Source organism: Orycteropus afer, unplaced genomic scaffold (genome assembly GCF_000298275.1).
Source record: "Orycteropus afer afer isolate SDZICR_OR568_19922 unplaced genomic scaffold, OryAfe1.0 scaffold00062, whole genome shotgun sequence".
Lineage (NCBI taxonomy): Eukaryota > Metazoa > Chordata > Mammalia > Tubulidentata > Orycteropodidae > Orycteropus > Orycteropus afer.
The window spans coordinates 8632241-8651841 of NW_006921649.1; the positions used below are offsets into that span (position 1 = coordinate 8632241).

Consider the following 19601-nt stretch of genomic DNA (forward strand, 5'->3'; position numbering starts at 1 on the left):
TCCTGCAGGTCCTAGTGATCCCCTTTCATAGACAAGGAAAGTTTTTTTAGTTTTGTTTGTTTTTATTGTTATTGTTTTTAAACTGTCTCTAAGCAGCAAGTTTCTTTTCTTTTTTTTTTTTTTAAAGTATTATGGTAAAGTATACATCTCTAACTTAGAATTTTCCATTTTAACTATATTTAAGTGTACACTACAGTAGCATTCATTACCTTCACAATGTGGTGTAACCTTCACCACTATCTACTTCTACAATTTTTTCATCATTTCTAACAGAAACTCTATTCCCATTAACCAATAACTGATGAGGTGAGTTTTAATTTTTTTTTTTTTTGTCTTGAGTCATGAAAGGCTATTTTAGGCCTCAAAATATTATAAATCTTCTTATGCTTGAATCTCAAGACAGTGGACCAGTTTTGATTGTTTCTTATTACCTACCTTCAAGGTCTTGTCAAATCTTTAGCCTCAGAAGAAGACAGGTATGTTGTGTCAGAAATTAGCTATCTCAGGAAAGGGAGACAGAACTTTTATTCTCCTTCAATCACTTGGACTACTGGAAGAACATCTTTATTGGTTTCAGCTCTCTGGTCTTTTCCTCCTCCAGCTCTGTTGTTCATAGGGTCTCTACAAGCCAGAACGGGCTCAACAACAGCTAACAACATCAATTACCCTGCACACTGCATGAATATGAAGCTCCTTAAAGTACATCTTCCAGTGATTAATGTTTGCCCAGGGAACTGTGGATGAATGAGACATTTTGTTGTATTTTTAAAATCTTTTATTAGAATCTCTAATTTATTTTACTTGCAAAATTAATTTTTTAGAGAGGAAGTCTTTTAGATTCTACCTAACTTAGTAAGAGAATATACACTTCTATTCTGATTGGGTTTAGTCATGACAATATTAGTAAAGGTATAATTGAGAAATTAAGCATCATGAAGTTTGGTTATTTATCTCCCAATGACAAAGAGTTTACAGCTTCAAGTGAACTCACGTAGTTTTTCTACCAAACATTTGAATATATATAATTTCCTCTAACAAACAAGCAGAGGAACTACAGTGGTGCAGTGGTTAAAGCATTCAACTGCTAACCAGAAGGTTGGTGATTTCAATCCACTAGCTGCTCCATGGGAAAAAAGATGGGGCAGTCTGCGTCCGCTTCCATAAAGACTTACAGCTTTGGAAACCTGTCAGTTCTGCTCAGACTTACAGGGTTGTTCTGAGTTGGAATTGACTCAATGGCAGTGGATTTTGTTTGGTTTTGAAACAAACATTTCCCTTGGAAGATAACTTTTAAACAAACTCCTGAACATTGTAGAAAATTTACTTACCCATTTAGTAAGCACCAAACAAAACTGAACCAGTTGCTGGCTCATGGCAACCCCTGACCTGGACAAACACTTTAACTTTATGATGACAAGGTGTGGATTAAGTATAAATACAGTATAAATGTTATGCCAATTGATATGTAAATATTCTCCAACCTCCTCTCTTATCTAGTTAAACAAAGGGTAATGGCTAACCTAGTGCTTTGTATTCTCAAAGTCCTTAGGTCAACAATTTATTGAGTCCAAATTTTTCATTAAGTACCATTATAAACCTCTGGCCTGTGATTTCATCTATGATTTTAAACAAAGCTGAATCAACATTTTTGGATTCTGTGGGGTTTTTTTGGTTTGTAGTGTTCTATTTCCACAGAACTATAACCTAAACTATGTGTGGAATGAAGGATATTATCAGTGATGTCATATAGGCCATGACCAAAAGCAAAGAATACCAGAAAAATGTTTACCTTTGTCTCATTGATGATACAGAAGCATTTGATTGTGTGGATCATAACAAATTATGTATAACATTAGGAAGATGAGAATTCCAGGACACTTAATTGTGCTCATGAGGAACCTGTACATGACCAAGAGACAGTTTGTTGAACAGAATAAGGGGACACTGTGTGGTTTGGGTTGAATCCTTTCACCATGCATATTTATAGTCTGTATACTGAGCAAATAATCCGAGAAACTGAACTATATGGGGAAGAATGTGATATCAGGATTGGAGGAAGACTCATTAACAATCTGTTATATGCAGATGACATATCACAACCTTGCTTGTGGAAAGTGAAGAAGACTTGAAGCACTTACTGATGAGGATGAAAAACTACAGCCTTCAGCATGGATTACTCCTCAACATAAAGAAAACAAAAATCTTCACAACTGGACCAATAAGCAACATCATGACAAATGGAGAAAAGATTGAAGTGGTTAAGGATTTAATTTTACTTGGATCCACAATCAATACCCATGGAAGCAGCAGTCAAGAAATCAAACAACATATTGCATTGGGCAAATCTGCTACAAAAGACCTCTTTAAAGAGTTTAAGAGCAAAGATGTCATTTTGAAGACTAAGATGCACATGACCTAAGCCGTGGTATTTTCAGTAGTCTCATATGCATGTGAGAACAGGCTAATGAATAAGGAAGACCACAGAATAGTTGATGCCTTTGAGTTGTGGTGTTGGTGAGAATATTGAACGTACCATGGACTGCTGGAAGAGCGAAAAATCTTATCATGGAGGAAGTACAGTTAGAATGTTCCTTAGAAGGGATAATGGCCAGACTTTGTCTCTCATACTTTGGTCATGCTGTCAGAAGGAACCAGCACTTGGTGAAGGATATCATGGTAGGTAAAGTAGAGGGTCAACAAAAAAGGGGAAAACCCTCAGCAAGATGGATTGACACAGTTGCTGTGACGATGGTCTCAAGGATGGCAATGATTGTGAGGCTGATGTAGCACTGGACAGTATTTTGTTCTGTTGCACATAGGATCACTATGAGTTGAAGCTGATCCCATGGCACTTAACAACAACAACATAACCTAAAATTTTTCACCGTATTTAGGAACTTTCCCTTTAAATATCATTATTATTTTATTTACAAAAGAATATTCTACTTAGCTTGCATCTATGTAGTCTAAATCACTTCCTGTTCTCTAAATCCTCAGTCTTCCCATGGGGATATTCAAGGCTCATCTTAGATGCCACCTCTTTCATTCCATGAACCAAGCTTTACTGAGTTGCTACTATGTTCCAGGTAGTAGTCACTTGAGATTTAGTCTGGCTCACATGTATGTAGCTTACATTTTGGCGGGATGAGTTGACATTGATTAATTTCACAAGTTAGAATTTAATTACACACTGAGATTGATGCCCTGAGAGAAGAGACATAGTTCTATGAGAGCTGTAAAGTTTTTCATGAACCTTCCAGCTAGAGATTATTTCTCTATTTCAAGATCCCATGGCATTTTGTGATTAACAGTTGGGATTTTTTTACTATAAACAACAGGAACTGACTCTGAAAACTTTAAGTTAAAAACAAATATGTTTGGAAGATAGTAGTTCACAGGAAAAGCTGGAGAAACCAGGCATCAGAGAGGAGAGGCCCAGAACCGCTGTGGCAGTGGAAGCAGCAGGCACCAGTGGACACTTTTCACAGGGCACCTCTGAACAGACAACCAAACTCCAAGAAAGACTGCATTCTGCATATAGTGGTTAAGAGTGCAAGCTCTGCAATCAGACTGGATCCATTATGTACTAGCTGAGTACATTTGGGTAAATAACCTCTGTTTCCTCATCAGCAAAATGGAGAAGTAATAGTATTTATCTCATAGAATTGTTGGGAGAATTACCTGAAGCAATTCATTCAAGACTTAAAAAAGAGGCTGACATATTGTGTTATTTGTTAACTGTCCTGGAGTTGGCTGTGACTCATAGAGACCCCATGTACAACAGAATAAAACACTGTAATATATCAGACAATGTTTCATTGTTATTCATAAAGTTTCCAGAGGCCAATTTTTAAAAAAACGGATGGCCTCATCCTTCTTCCCAGTCTGTTTTAGTCTGGAAGCTCCAGTGAAACCTGACCACTATGAGTGAACCTGCCGGTATTAGAAATACTGGTGGCATAGCTTCCAACATAACAGCAACACACAGACCACCATAGAACAACAAACTGACAGATAGGTAGTGGACACATTGCAAGTACTCAATATTTATTAGCAATTTCAGCAACTACTATTATTAAATTCCTCTTTAGACTCAAATTCAAGGGGCCATCCTAATTGAGGTCTCAAGTGCCCAACCCATGTCCAGAGGAGGACTGAGCACCTTATGACAGTACTCAAAGCATTGCATCCCCAGAGTGAAGTAAGGGTGCTGTGCCAGAAGAAGAGAGTATTGATGCTGGGCTAAGAGAATAAGAGATGTTCTCTACCTGTTCCAACCTGTATCTTACTCTACCTTCTGCCATTGCTCATGTTTTCATTGTTCATCACCTTTGTCAGATTTTAAGCATCTAGTGGGCAATGAGCCCTGGTGGCACAATGGTCAAGTGCTTTGCTGTTAATGCAAAGACTGATGGTTCAAACCCACCCAGAATCTCCACATGAGAAAGACCTGGCAGTCTGCTTCCATAAAGATTATAGCCTGGAGAACTCTGTGGGGCATTTTCCTCTGCCACATGGGGTCACTATGAGTCAAAGTCTGTTTGAAGCCACCTAACAACAACACTAGGAGCTCTGGTAGCATAGTGCCTAAGGCACTTGACTGTTAACCAGAGGCTGGTTGTTCAAACTCACCAGCCACTCCTCGGAAGGAAGATGGGGCAATCTACTTCTGTAGTGATACCACCTCGGAAACCCGAGGAGGGGTTGCTATGAGTCGGGTCGACTCGGTGGCACATAACAACAACAACAACAACAACAGCACTGGGCAAGAAGTTTATCTTATCTCTGGACCTCGAACCCCAGTACTTTCCACATCAAGGATATTCAGTGCCTATTTGTTGGACTGAATTACAGTAAAATCCTAGAGTATGTGATTCACATCAGTGCTCAATGACCATCTGGATATGGATGGCTTAAAATATTTTTGGGATTTTTTTTTTCATGCCTCCTGGTTTTCTATTTTTGAGGGAAGTATAGAAACAAAGCTGTGTAAAGTGTCAGAACTTTTAAGAAGACAACAATATCAAGAGATACACCCTTCTTTGCAAAAGGTTTAATTCACTTCAAATAAAGCCAGTATGCACAAGGATGCAAGTAGAAGATTGTTCATTTTTGTACTGTTTGTATCAGTAAAAAATATCCATCAATGGGGATATGGCTAAGTAAACAAATGTATCCATAATACAAACCAAACCAAACACACTGCCGTTGAGTCAGATCCGACTCATAGCGACCCCTCCTTGGGTTTCCGAGGCGGTGTCACTACAGAAGTAGATTGCCCCATCAGTTAAAAATAATTAAGCAGATCACTATATGTTATGAGGGAGCTCTGGTAGCATAGTGCCTAAGGCACTTGACTGCTAACCAGAAGGCTGGTGGTTCAAACCCACCAGCCACTCCTCGGAAGGAAGGTTGGGCAGTAGTGATACTGCCTTGGAAACCCAAGGAGGGGTGGCTATGAGTAGGGGCCGACTCGACGGCAAACAACAACATATATTATGATACTATAAAACAGTTAAAAATAATTAAGCAGATCACTATATGTTGTAACACAGAAAACACTCTAAGAAATATTAGTGACTGAAAAAAATCAAGGTGTAGAACAATATATACAGAGTAGTCCCTTTAAGTTAAAACAAAATAAAAACAAAATGACAGTATATATTTTAAACTGATAACACATATATGTACAATCTTATGAAAATATCTTGATGGTTTATACTCATAGTATGATATAGCATACATATTGTTGTTGTTGTTAAGTGCCATCAAGTCGTTTCCGACTCATAGCGACCCCATGCACAGCAGAATGAAACACTGCCCGATCCTGCGCCAGCCCCACAATCCCTCCTATACTTGAGCCCATCATCGCAGCCACCGTATCAATCCATCTCGTCGAAGGCCTCCCCCTCTTTCGTCGACCCTCCACCCTACCAAGCATGACATCCTTCTCCAGGGAATGGTCCCTTCTTACAACATGACCAAAATAGGTGAGACGAAGTCTGGCCATTCTTGCTTCCAAGGAGCATTCTGGCTGCACTTCCTCCAGAACAGATCTGTTAGTTCTTTTAGCAGTCCACGGTACTTTCAGCATTCTTCGCCAGCACCACAACTCAAAAGCATCAACTCTTCTTCTGTCTTCCTTATTCATTGTCCAGCTCTCACATGCATACCAGGCAATTGGAAATATCATGGCTTGTGTCAGGTGCACCTTAGTCCTCAAGGAGATATCCTTGCTCCTCAGCACTTGAAACAGTTCCTTCACAGTTGACTTTCCCAATGCTACACGTCATCTAATGTCCTGACTGCTGTTTCCGTTGGCATCGATTGTAGAACCAAGCAACGTGAATTCCTTTACAACCTCAATCTTCTCTCCATTTATTGCAATGCTGCTCATTGGTCCAGTTGTGAGGATTTTTGTTTTCTTTATGTTGAGATGTAATCCATCCTGCAGACTGTATTCTTCAACCTTCATCAGTAGGTGCCTTAAGTCATCCTCACTTTCAGCAAGCAAAGTTGTATCGTCTGCATATCTCAGGTTGTTAATGATTCTTCCTCCAATCCTGATACCACGTTTTTCTTCATATAGTCCAGCTTCTTGGATTATTGGCTCAGCATATAGATTGAATAAGTGTGGAGAAAGAATACAACCCTGACGCACTCCCTTCTTGATTTTAAACCATGTAGTGTCCCCTTGTTCTGTTTGAAGGACAGCCTCCTGGTCAAGGTACAGATTCCTCATGAGTACAATCAAGTGCTCGGGAATTCCCATTCTTCTCAATGTTATCCATAATTTGTCATGATCCACACAATCAAATGCCTTTGCATAGTCAATAAAACACAAGTAAACATCTTTCTGGTATTCCCTTCCTTGAGCCAAGATCCATCTGACAACAGCTATGATATCCCTTGTTCCACGTCCTCTTCTGAATCCGGCTTGAACCTCTGGAAGTTCTCTATCAATATACTGCTGCAAACGTTTCTGAATTATCTTCAGTAAGATCTTACTTGCATGTGAAATTAATGATATTGTTCTATAATTTCTACATTCTGTGGGATCACCTTTCTTTGGAATGGGCACAAATATGGATCTCTTCCAGTCAGTTGACCAGGAAGCTGTCCTCCGAATCTCTTGGCATAACTGAGTGAGTGCCTCCAATGGGGCATCTGTTTGTTGAAATATCTCAATCGGTATGCCATCAATTCCCGGAGCCTTGTTCTTCGCTAGTTCTTTCATTGCAGCTTTGACATATATGAAAGCAAAATCAAACTAATACTATGTATTTTATATTGACATATGTTATGTGCAGGTGGAGTTGATTTCAACTCATAGCAACCTTGTGTGAACTGCCCCATATGGTTTTCTAGGCTATAATCTTTACAGTAGATCACCAGGACTTTCTCCTGTGGAACAGCTGGGTGGGTTTGAACTGCCAACCTTACAGTTAACAGGTGAGTGCTTAACCATTGTGCCACCAGGGCTCCATATACATTTGTATATGGATATATAAATACTAAGAACAAAGCAGCAATGGTTGCTTTTGGAGAGGGAGGGATCAGAATTGTGAATGATGTTCTATGAAAAGCTTAGCTTAATCTTTAATATTTAATTTTTTTACAAGGAGAATGTGCTCATGCATTATTTATTTAATGAAATCATTTGAAGGAAGGAAAAAAAATGAAAATTATGAGAAAGCCCCAACAACTCTGCTCTGCCTTCATTCTAGAATGCCGGGACATTCTGCTTCCTGTCATCACCAAAGAACTAAAGGAACTGCTGGAGCAGAAGGATGAGATGCAACACCAGGTCCAGGAGAAGAAGTACTGCGTCGAATTACTCAACAGCATTTTGGAGGTCCTCAGCTGTCAGGATGCGGTGAGTCCTCATGGTGATGTAAATGTTCTGGACTCAGACTAGGACTGAGTTGATTAAGTTTTAAATATTGATGCTGATGAATAGCAGTTGAAATCCAAAGATAAAAGTCAAGGACTTATTCGGCAGGCGTACTTTTCTAGTGACTAACTCCCATTGCTCTGAAATATAGCTTCAGAATTGGAATGAAGCATGTAACATTTTGTTACCACATTTCTTGTCAGACAGGCTTTTCAGGGTGTAGGTATGGACATTATTGCAGACTTTTTAGATGTCTTTATACTCATTTCCTCGTTTGCAGGCTATGAGGGGAGTTTTCTATCTCTGAACAACTAAGAAAAGCCTCTTACCTACTTTCTTAGCTGATTTGCATGGGTTTCATTTCTCTAGTTGTCTGCAGTGATGATAAAATTGAGGAAGGCTCTCTTCTTGGAAGAGTAGACTGCCCAAGTCCAGACTCCAGAGATAGGACAGAGAGTGGGGTGGTGGTAGGTGGATGGCTATGGCAGTGAAGCAAGTGTATATTTATTTGGTAGACATTATTCAGAGATTAAGGCAGGATCAGATCCAAAAGCAAAGACCAAAGGAAGCATCAGCCTCAGTAAGAGTAAGTGGAAGGCTCCCAAAAGGCCAGAATCTGCAGATGATGATAATCAAGATGGTGGTAAAGAGTGAGAGATAATAATGGGAGACAGGCTTAGAATTCTTGAGACTTAGAGGAGGGAGGTAAGAGTTATCGACATGACCTAGGTTACTTCCACAACTCCATCCTTGTTCTTGAATAGTGTCCCAGAGGGCCTCTGATCCAGGATGGGACTGGTTTTATAGGACTATATAGACCCAAACAACCAACAAGTGCTTTCTGAGTGTTTGTGTGAACATTTTTCCTCTCTCTCTCTTTCCTCCCTAGAAAATCCTAAGAGAAGGGCTTTCTGAATAAATTTCATCTATGACTATAGTTAGAAAACTCTGCAGAACAGTATTCCTTTCCTCTTGTAGCCCATTGTCAATCATTACTCTCAATTTCCTTGTATGAGATCTCTCTTTTCTTTCTTCCTTTCTATTCTTACCACTGCACTTAAGCTTCTCATCTCATTACTAGGTAAATACGACAAAACCAAAGCCAAACCCACTGCCATCAAGTTGATTCTGATTTATAGCGACCCCCACTGGGTTTCCAAGGCTGTAAATATTTACGGAAGTAGATTACCTCATTTTCCTCCCATGGAGCAGCTGGTGGGTTTGAACTGCCAACATTCTGGTTGGCAGCCAAATGCCTTACCTACTACACCACCAGAGCTTGCTTTATTTGGTCATTCATTCATTCAGAAATAATATGAGGCACCTGGTGTATGAGGGAAGATAATCCTTAATTGGGGAAACAAATATGAAAATAAGTAATTGACATAAAGGATATTCTGTCTTAGAAGAAGGGTAGCCAGAATTCTCCCTAGAAGCGAGAATGGCCAGACTTTGTCTCATCTATTTTGCTTGTGTTGTCAGAAGGGACCAGTTCCTGGAGAAAGATATCATGCTTGGTAAAGTAAAGGGTCAGGGATGGATTGATGCAATGGCTGCAATGATGGGCTCAAGCATAGCAAGGATTATGAGAATGGTGCAGGACTGGGCAGCATATCGTTCTGTTGCATATGAGGTTACTATGAGTTGGAGCCCTCTTGGACACTATTCAAGAACAAGCGTGGAGTTGCAGAAGTAACCTAGGCAATGTCAATAACTCTTACCTCCCTCCTCTAAGTCTCAATCTAACATCTCTATGTCTAACATATCTACATCTAACTCGACAGCACCTAACAATAACAACATAAGGGTTATAACCTGGATGTATATAGTAAGGGTACTGGAGCTACAAAAAAGTTTGTGTGTGTGTGTGTAGTGTTTTTTGTCAAGGAAGCCTCATAAAAGAAGTGAAGCTTTAGCTGGGTTTTCAAGGGTGAGTAATAAATGGTCACAGCTGGTACATTATTTGCTGTATTCTAGGTACTTTGCTAAATGCATGACATATGTTCTCTCTCCTCACTCTGATCCTAGGAGCTAAGGATTATTATTCCCATTTTACAAATAAAGAAACTGAATTCAAAGACTTAATTAACGTTCAAGGCCAGACAGCAATAAAAGGTAGGGCCACAATTCAAGCCTAGCTCGATCAGAATCCAAAGTCTGTGTAACCACAGAGTTTTACCTCTACTTTTTCCTCCTATCTTATTTTTCCTCCTTCATTATTTTGTGGAGAGGCAGTATAAATCCCAAGAGCTTGAACACTCAGGATTCACTCTGGTGTTGATGTTAATAGTGAGTATTGTTTCCTCAAGCACATTTACTAGACAGCTGTTGAGCCTGTTCCAGTCTTTGCTACTTGATTTTTTTTTCACTGATTTTTTTTTTTTTTTTTTTTTTTTTAAGGAAGAGCTTAGCCTTACTGGCTGTTACAGTATAGGAATATAAGGGTTGGCCTGTAATGTCTATAGAAGCTTCCTAAAGAATGCTGCCTCTTCCTGTTGAAAAGCCAATTTGCAACTACTTCTTACATTTGAGTAATTAATGTTCAGATGTCTTGTAATGGGTGGCGGGGGGATCATGAATCCTGGGAATAGGCCAGTAGACCCAGTTTGGAGAGCACAGTTATAATGGATGAACTGCCAAGTTCTCAACTTGGATAGAAGGATGGTCCTGATTCAGTTCATTTGTGGAGCAGAGAGGATAGGACCCTGCCCCTCCCAAGGGATGGTCCTCCAGAGTTGTGTCCTGACAGGTTGTCATCACTTTGCATGGTTGGTAACACCAGACACCAGTGAGAAGAGGCTGCTGTCTCACATACCCTCGATACTTAGGGCTTCAAAGCTGAGAAGTGAGTAGGAGGCTCTGTGCTCCCCTTGGGGATTGTGACATCTGGACTTAAGGTATGTGGGAGGTATGTTGTCACTCTTTACTACCTCTGAGAACATTGCTTTTATAATTAATTCTGATTGTGGGGGCTTTCCTACCCTTCCCCAGGTGAGCAACTGTCTTTGCTGCATGAGTTATTAAATATTACTATGACTATTTAGTTTGTTACAAGATTCTGATAGGCTTGTGAGCTCTACATCTAACATCTCTAGCTCATGAAGATGGAGATCTCTCCTCTTTTCAAAAGCTCATGCAGTAGTCATTTATTACTTTGAATAATACAGAAAATCAGAAAGCCCAAGTGTCTAATCTAAATCTGTCTTGCTCTAGTATGAGGTGGCTTTCAACTCTGTCTGCTCATTCACAGTCCCTAGGGAGCTCTTCAGAAACATTAGTGCCTACATCCCAGTCCCAGGTATTTTGGTTTAATTGGTCTGGGGCTGGGTGCATCACTATGAGACGTTTGTTATTTTGTGCAGTCCTGGTGAGTCAATTTCAACCGACAGGGACCCTATGGGACAGAGTAGAACTGCCGCATAGGATTTCTTAGGTTGTAGTCTTTATGGGAAAGGAGCTGTGGTGGTGCAGTGCCTAAGGCATATTTTACCACTAACCAGAAGGTTCAAACCCACCAGCCGCTCTGTGGAAGGAAGATGGGCAATCCACTTCTGTAAAGATTTTCTGCCTTGGAAACCCAATGGAGGTCGCTATGTGTCAGAATAGATTCTATGGCAGTGAGTTTGGTTTTGGTTTGAGTCTTTATGGTCTGTTGTCCCTTGAAGCAACTGATGGGTTCAAACTGCCAACCTTTTGGTTAGCAGCCTAGTGCTTAACCATTGAGCCTCTAGGACTCTGATGAGAAGTTTAAGCCGAATCAAACCTGTTGACATTGATTTGATACCACTCAAACAGCCCTTTAGGACAGTGTAGAACAGCCCCATAGGGTTTCCAAGGCTGTAAATCTTTATGTGAGCAGACTGCCACATCTTTCTCCTTCTGAGGGGCTGGTGGGTTCACCTTTTCTGTTAGTAGTCGAACACTTAACCATTGCACCACCAGGCCTCCTTTAGGAGAATTCAAGAAGTGATTATAATAGGCCACCAAGGGGTGGAGACCCCACAGCTCTATGTCATCAAAGTCACCTGAAGGAGGTGTTAAAACAAGTTTCTCATCTTTAGGTCTGTAAGGTGAGGCTGAAGTTTTCTTTTTCTAACACGTTCTAAGGTGATGATGCTGCAGGTCTAGGGACCACATTTTAAGAACTACTGATCTAAAGTGACCTATATCTTCCTCTTCAGTATTCATTGAACATGGAGGGCTCAGTTTTTTTACTTTTAAATTCAAGAGCCCTCTCTAGGCTATAATCAAGCACCTTCCACAATGGTGTTTAATAAATCATAAAGTGAGAATATCCTCAAACAAATTCATTTGTCCTTCCATAAATTCATTTTTTTGTGGGGTGGTGGGGACACGGCATGTGCAAAAATTACCCTTATAAAAATCCAGACCACTAGATTGCTCTTTGTTTTCTACTGGTGTCAACTTCTCCAAATTGGAAATTTGGAAGAAAAAAGTAACAAGGCTTCCAGAGTTGATGTCCTGGATATTTCTTCTGGCTGTTGGGATCCTCCCTGCTGATAGCCTCATAGCCATTTATTATTGGCTTTTAGTTGGCATCAACCCTTTTTCCCAATCCCAAACATAGAATGTGTCCACCTACTGGAAGCAATGCCCAGGGATAGAACCATGTGTGGGAATTTAGCAATTATAGTTCAGGATGCCAAGATTCCATTTGGAGGGCATTGTATGCTTGAGGGAGAGGAAAGGATGCTTGTCTTCAGTTGATTGTTAGCCTTTGGTTAATTGCAGCTCAGCATTGTGGGTCTGGCAAGAGGAAGCTATGTTTTCCTGTTATTACTTTATTCATTGTAACCCTGGGTGGCACATGACTCAGAGTGAGATGTCCACTTTAGCCAAGGTGTTGATATTTTTTTAGTGGTAGTGTTAAATTCCCTCACCCAGCTTTTCACAAGTTACACTTAGCATATGAAAAGATACATGCTCAGGTGAAAGATAAAAGGCCTGACTTCCGTCTCCATTAACTCCTTTTTTCCCTCCTCCATGAGCAAGTTTAGTTGTCAACTCCAGTTACATTGAAAGGTGGTTTCACGTTGGCTTCCTTCTGGGCCTTGCCAGGCTGCTGAGTAACTCATAGAATTAAATTTTGCGCCAGACCCAGAGGAAGTTGTTTTTTTTCCTCCTTCTCTGAAAACAAGATTTTCGTTTTTATGTTTCATTCCTCTAGGAGAAAGGAGAGTCATGGCTCTGTAGCCGGCTTAGTAATCATGCTGCCTAATTCTGAAGAGGAAATGATGTTGATTGAATCAAATCATAAAGGTAGAGAGCACAGATTCAGCTTTACAAAGCAAAGAAAAAGAAAAAAATCCTTGAGTTCATTGACTAAACCTGGAGGTGTTTTACAAAGTACTGTATTAGTGAGGAGCAGTTTGACGGCTTCTCATAGCTTTAGGCAGCCTCTTGGACATGGCAGGGAGGGCTTTTGCTCAGTGTTTCCTGCCTGGATTGTCTTTCCCAGGTCCCTCTCTTCCTGTTGTTGTTATGTGCTGTCAAGTTGGACCCGACTCGTGGTCGACCCCTCCTTGGATTTCTGAGGCAGTGTCACTATGGAAGGAGATTGCCCAAACTTCCATCCAAGGAGTGGCTGGTGGGTTTGAACTGCCAGCCTTCTGGTTAGCAGTCAAGTGCCTTAGGCACTTACACTACCAGAGCTCCCAGCCCTGAACTCCTTTTATGTTCAGCTCAGATCAAATTTCCCTTCAAAGATCTTTCAGCTCCATGCCCCCTTCCTCCCTCTAGGCAAAATTAAGGACTTTCTTCTTTGTGTTTTCATAGCAGTGTCTTCAGACAGATATCATAGTACTCATGTTTTGTGTCACCCTCTCCTGTGCCTGGTTCCTTACCTGTCTTTGAGCACAGAAGCTCTGAGAATAAGACGCATTCCCTTCAGCTTCACAGATCTTATGCTTTCAGCTGCATTTCTTTTCTTCATATTATTTTTATGGTTTGGGCAAAATATTACAGAGTAAGCTAGTTTCCCATTTGACAATTTACATACTTTTTTTTTTTTTTTGACATTAGTTGCAATCCCCTCGATATAACATCACTCTTCCTGCTTCTTCCTTGGGTTCTATGTTTCCATTGGTCCTTCTTTCCTGCCTCCTGAGTCTTGTTTTTGGACAAATCCTGCTCTTTTGGTCTTGTATAATTGATTGTTCTGAGGAGGACGTTCCTCATAGATTGCCCCCGCCCCCAACCCCCATGGAGTCTTTTAATATTGCAACTTAAGACTTAAATTTTTTCTTCAATTCTCTCAGATTAAGAAATGCCAAGTGTGTTCTTCCCTTTGGGTTTTCTAGTTTCAGGTCTGCACATTTCATTATTGATAATTTACATTGTCTTTTCAAGTCACCCGTTGAAATCTTCTGTTCAGCTCTTTTATTTCATCATTTTTTTTCCATTTGCTTTAGCTACTCTCCATTCAAGAGCAAGTTTCAGAGCCTTTTCTGACATTTATTTTGGTCTTTTCTTCCTTTCCTGTCTTTTTAATGACTGTTTGCTTTCTTCATGTACGATATTCTTGATGTCATCCCACAACTCATCTGGTCTTTAGTCACTGGTGTTCAATGCGTCAAATCCATTCTTCAGATGACCTCTAAATTCAGGTGGGATGTAATCAGGGTACTATTTTGGTTCTTGTGGACTTATTTTAATTTTCTTCAGCTTCAGTTTTAACTTACAGATGAGCAATTGGTGGTCTGTTACACAGTCAGCTCCTGGTCTTGTTTTGACTGATGATATTGAGCTTCTCCATCTCCTCTTTCCACAGATATAGTTGATTTGATTCCTGAGTAGTCCATCTGGCCATATGGATGTTATTGTTCACTTTATCACCCTGCTTATTGTTTGACTGAAAGGTGATCCTTGTTGGTGGGCACAGTTCCAGGTCTGAAGTGTGTCTAAGGGCCATAGTCTTGAGGGTTCCACCAATACGACCAGTCCAGTAAGTCTGGTCTTCTTCATGATTTTGAATTTTGTTCTACATTTTTCTCCCACTCTGTTCAGGCCCTTCTATTGTGATCCCGATTAGAGCTGTCAGTTGTGATCTAGTTCTTCTGGTCCCAGGGTTGTAGAGTTAGCCTCACTTCTTGCTAAACAGCAGTTGCCCCCAGTGACTCTGACTCATGGTGACTCCACATATGTCAGTGTAGGACTGTGCTACACAGGGTTTTCAATGATTGATTTTTCAGAAGTAGATCTTCCAAAGCACCTTTGGGTGGACTCAAACTGCCAGTCTTTCCATTAGCAGCTGAACATATTAACTGTTTGCCAGGGACTCCCACCTTTTGCTAATCCCATGCTTTACACTCCATGCTCCAGTTCCACTGGGATTCTTTCAATGCCTCAAACGTGCCACACTCTGTCCCTTCCAGGTTGCTATGCTTGCTGTGGGCACTGCCCAGAACACAGTTGCCTCCACTCCATGCCTGGCTAAATCCTTCCCAATGTTCAGAAGTCAGATTAAATGTCAGTCTCCCCAGGAAGCCTTCTGAAACCCTCTTCTCACCTCTCCTTTGTGATCTCAGGAGCAGCTTGTGCTTGCTCTATTGTAGCACCTGTGTTGTCATCTTCTGTGGACTTGTCTGTCTGCCTGCCTGCAGGGCTGAGAGTGCCAGGAGAACAGGGATCAACTGTACTTACCTTTGCAGCTCAGATCTGCCAGTTTTCTTGCCCATCCAAGCACAATGCCTGGCTAATGAAACTATCTGTTGAGGGAAGGAAAGAATGAATGAATATGATTTGCCCAAATCAATAACAGGGCTTGATAGTTCTCTGAGGTCTTCTGATCTGAGTGCTAGTAGGCTATTCCTTTTCTCTGGTTGCTTTCTTTGGACATTATGTGCACCAGGTAGAATTTGTTATACTCCTCAGTTCATGACACACTACCCTCATTGTTTGAAACAAAGTTTTCTTTCTCTCTTTTGTGTATGTGTGTGTGTGAGAAAGAGAGAGATAAAGAGAGAGAGAGAGTATGTATATATTTATCACCATCTTCCACCCCCATTCCCCCATCTTCCCTGCTTGCTGTGGGTGACCTATGTTGACTATGTGTGTATGGTGTTGAGTACGTATATTTTTAGCACACACACACACACACACACACACCACCCTTGAAGTGATTCAGACACTGATAGCAAAAGGACATTAGCATCTTCAGTTATGGCAGGGTCCCAGTGGGAGGGAAAGGATGGTGGCATGCACAGAAGCATCCTGACTTGAGGGCGTTCTTGGTCCAGCTCTGTCCCTGGCCTGCCATGTGGTACAGCACCAGGCCATGCATGCCTGTGCTGCGGTGTCTTCTTCTGAAGTGTGCTCCCCACAGCCAACTTGAGTTCTGAGCTCTCTGATAATCCCAGGCAGCCTGTCTGCTGCAGGGTTGAAGGGAGGTTGCAACTGCCTCTTTGCATTACCATTTAATTCTCAGGAATCAATATCATCATGCAAAAGCAGCAGGGTTTTCTTCTAACCTCTTTGCTCCCTCATATTTCATATAAAAGGCAGGAGAAGGACAAGGCATGCTGAAATTCTAAATTAAGCCCCAAACTTAAAGCTGAAACAGATGAGAATACTTTACCTTTGGCTGTGCCCTATGCCGTTTTGTTTTTACTCATTGCTTTCCTGTGGATTTCATGGTGTTAAATATGTCCTTACTAGTCCAATGGCTTCCCATAGATGATGATATACCTTACATTTCCCAGCACTTTTTAACTTGCAAGACTTTCTTATATGTCATAGTTATTTTGTTACTGGCCACCAGATGATGAGGTAGGTTTTATTATCTTTATTTTATGGATGAGGAGGCTGAGTCTCAGAGAGGCTAGGTGACATTCCCACCCAAGGTTTGAGAGTTAGTAAAAGGCAGAGCCTGGAGGGAATCACCTCATCTCATGCCAAAGTCAATAACCTCTCGCATATTATATTGTCTTCTACCACTTCACATTTACACTTGAGTATTTCAAAGCAATTTCACCGGCATCATTTCCCTGGTGGAGGCAAGAGGACAAAATTTGGAATCAAGCACACTACACTCATGGATTCACTCCATAAATATTTAAATGGCTCCTATCAAGAGGAACCCTAATGGTACAGTGGTTAAGTACTTGGCTGCTAACTGAAAGGTCAGTGGTTTGAACCTACCAACCAGCCACTCCATGGGAGAAAGACGTGGCTGCTTCCTTACAGATTTATAGCCTTGGAAACATTATGGGGCAGTTCTAGGCTGTCCTATGGGGTCAGTGTGAGTCTGAATTGACTAGACAGCAATGGGTTTGGGCTTCTATCCCCTATCCTAGGTGCTGGGGATATAGTGGCAAGGAGAACGGGATATAAGTTCTAGCTCTGCATCTTATGAGCTGTAAGAAGTCATGTAACCACTCTCTGTGAAAATGAGGATAATATTTCCCCAGATGTGTCAGGATCACAGTAAACAGGAACATCTGTGTAAATATCCAGCATTATACCTGGCATATAATTCATACTCAATAAATGTGGTTTTTCTTCTTACTTCCACCATTCCAGACTACTTCTGGAAGATTTTTGTAATTATTTTTAGGAACACTGAAGGGTCAAGTGGCCCCCTGGCAGGCTGGGGAGGACTCTGTAGTCTGTTAGCACTGACGATAACCCTCCAGCCAGGCCTGCCTGCCTGTGGTGGCAGCCAGATGCTCTGGAGCTTTCTCAGACTCCACAGGAGCCTTGCCAAGACTTCTTAGCAGCAGATGCTGTTGCTCAAGTACAGCCTTCTCCCCACAGGGCATCTGAATTTCATATGGATTCCTACAGAACCTGGAGGAAAGTGTCATCCTGCCTCTTCAGAAGCTCCTCTGGGGTAGTGCAGAACTACAGGGCTCAGGATCATCTACTACCTGTGCACACATGCACACGGGCGTGTGTGCATGAGCCCTGGGACTGGTGGTATGCTGGAGCTGCCTCCTGAGAAAAGGTTAAATATTTAGGAATTTTGTGAAGCAGTTGTTAAATACAGCCATTATTAAAAATTATATAAACCTACAAATAATTGAAAAATATTAAAATGAAAGGTAAAACATACTCAAAAGTCATCACTTCCCAATTATATGACCACAATTTATTCTTATCTATGCACTTGAGGCTGTTTATGGCTCTTATGTCTGCATGGTAGAAATATTATTTAACAGTGGGCTATTACACATATCTTCCTAAATCTGTTCAGTGACCTCACGTTGGTAGCTTGATATCAACTTCAGAGGGAGTGTTTACACAACAGACATTGGCAAACTATGTAAATGGGATTTTTATTTTTCCCTTCCTGGAGAGCTGATTGATAAACATCAGCCAGCATACCCCTGCCTGGAACCCAAAGGAATAGTTCAAATGAGAAAAATACATTAGCCCAAGTGAGCTGCCTGTGCTTGTCTCTTCTCCCCAGTGGACTCTGGATCTGCCACTGTCTAAGATTCTCCTGGGAATGGTCGAAGAGAGTGTGCCTCAGGGGTGCAATGATTTTAGCACAAACTAAACACCCAACTTAGACCAGGGAGCAGAGAGAGTTTTCATTTCTCATGTCAATCCTCATTGCATGGAAATGGCATCTTTCCTAGTGGTGCTGAGAATTTTGACATCTTACATAGGCCAGTAAGAAAGGGCATAATGGAGAGTGGGTGAGTGATACCTGGAGGAGGTGTGGGATGGGAGATGATAACAATGTTGTCATGAATTTGTTCTGCCTGGGCTAGATCTCTAACCCACATAGCTATGGGAAACAAGGTTTGACAGGGAGATTGTTAGGTTTCACCTCAGTAGGTTTTAGCCTTAAGCAGATTTAAAAATTATTGAATTTCATTTTTGATAAGGCAAACACAACAGTAAGAATTGTTTCAGGCAGGACCATTAATAGATACTAAAATTAATGAGCAAAAGTATGTGAGAAACAGGGTATTTGCATAGTCACAAAATATCTTTAGAAAGTATCTTTTTTATTAATTACAGGCATACCTAGAAGATGTTGCAGACCACTGCAAAATAGTGAATGCCACAGTAAAGCAAATCACATGCACTTTTTGATTTCTCAGTCCATATGAAAGTTATGTTTATACTATAAATGTATCATAGCATTATGAAAAAGTTTGAGACATTGTGAGAATTACCAAACTGTGACACAGAGACATGAAGTGACCACATATTATTGGAAAAATGACACCAATAGATTTGTTCAATGCAGGGTTGTCACAAATCTTCAATTTGTTAAAAACGCAATATCTGTGAATCACAATAAAGAGAAGTGCACCACAATGAAGTATGCTTGTACATAGAGGGACATAATTTTACAGTGGAGGAACCTGGCAGACATCACCTTAACCAAGTGATCAATGTGAACACCTCTAATAATGAGACATGTCAGCACCATGTGCTTTCTGATTTGATGTGCTGAGAAAGGCACAACATCATTGCTGTGGTGATCTTGTTAAAATGCACAACCTCAATTTAACCATGAAGCAATATTGAACAAGCCCACATTGAGGGACATTCTATGATATAATAGGCCAGACTTTTTCAAAACTGGTAAGGTCATGAAAGATAAGGAAAGAACCTTATGAATAGCAAAGAAACACTGTTTGGTACATTACCGTGCAACTTTAGGAATAGTCCGTTTAGGCTAAAAGGCTCGCAAAATAAGATTGGGAAAGAGCTGCAACATCTGAGTAAA

At 40.9% G+C, this 19601-nt stretch overlaps 1 protein-coding gene across 1 annotated transcript in view; it reads left to right on the forward strand.

Moving 5' to 3' along the window:
• Positions 1 to 19601, forward strand: part of DOCK2 (dedicator of cytokinesis 2) — a 669066-nt gene that overhangs the window by 246334 nt on the left and 403131 nt on the right. The window contains exon 26 of the mRNA XM_007939749.2: positions 7728 to 7876. Coding sequence (XP_007937940.2) covers positions 7728 to 7876 — 149 coding nt within the window. The remainder of the gene's footprint in view (positions 1 to 7727; positions 7877 to 19601) is intronic.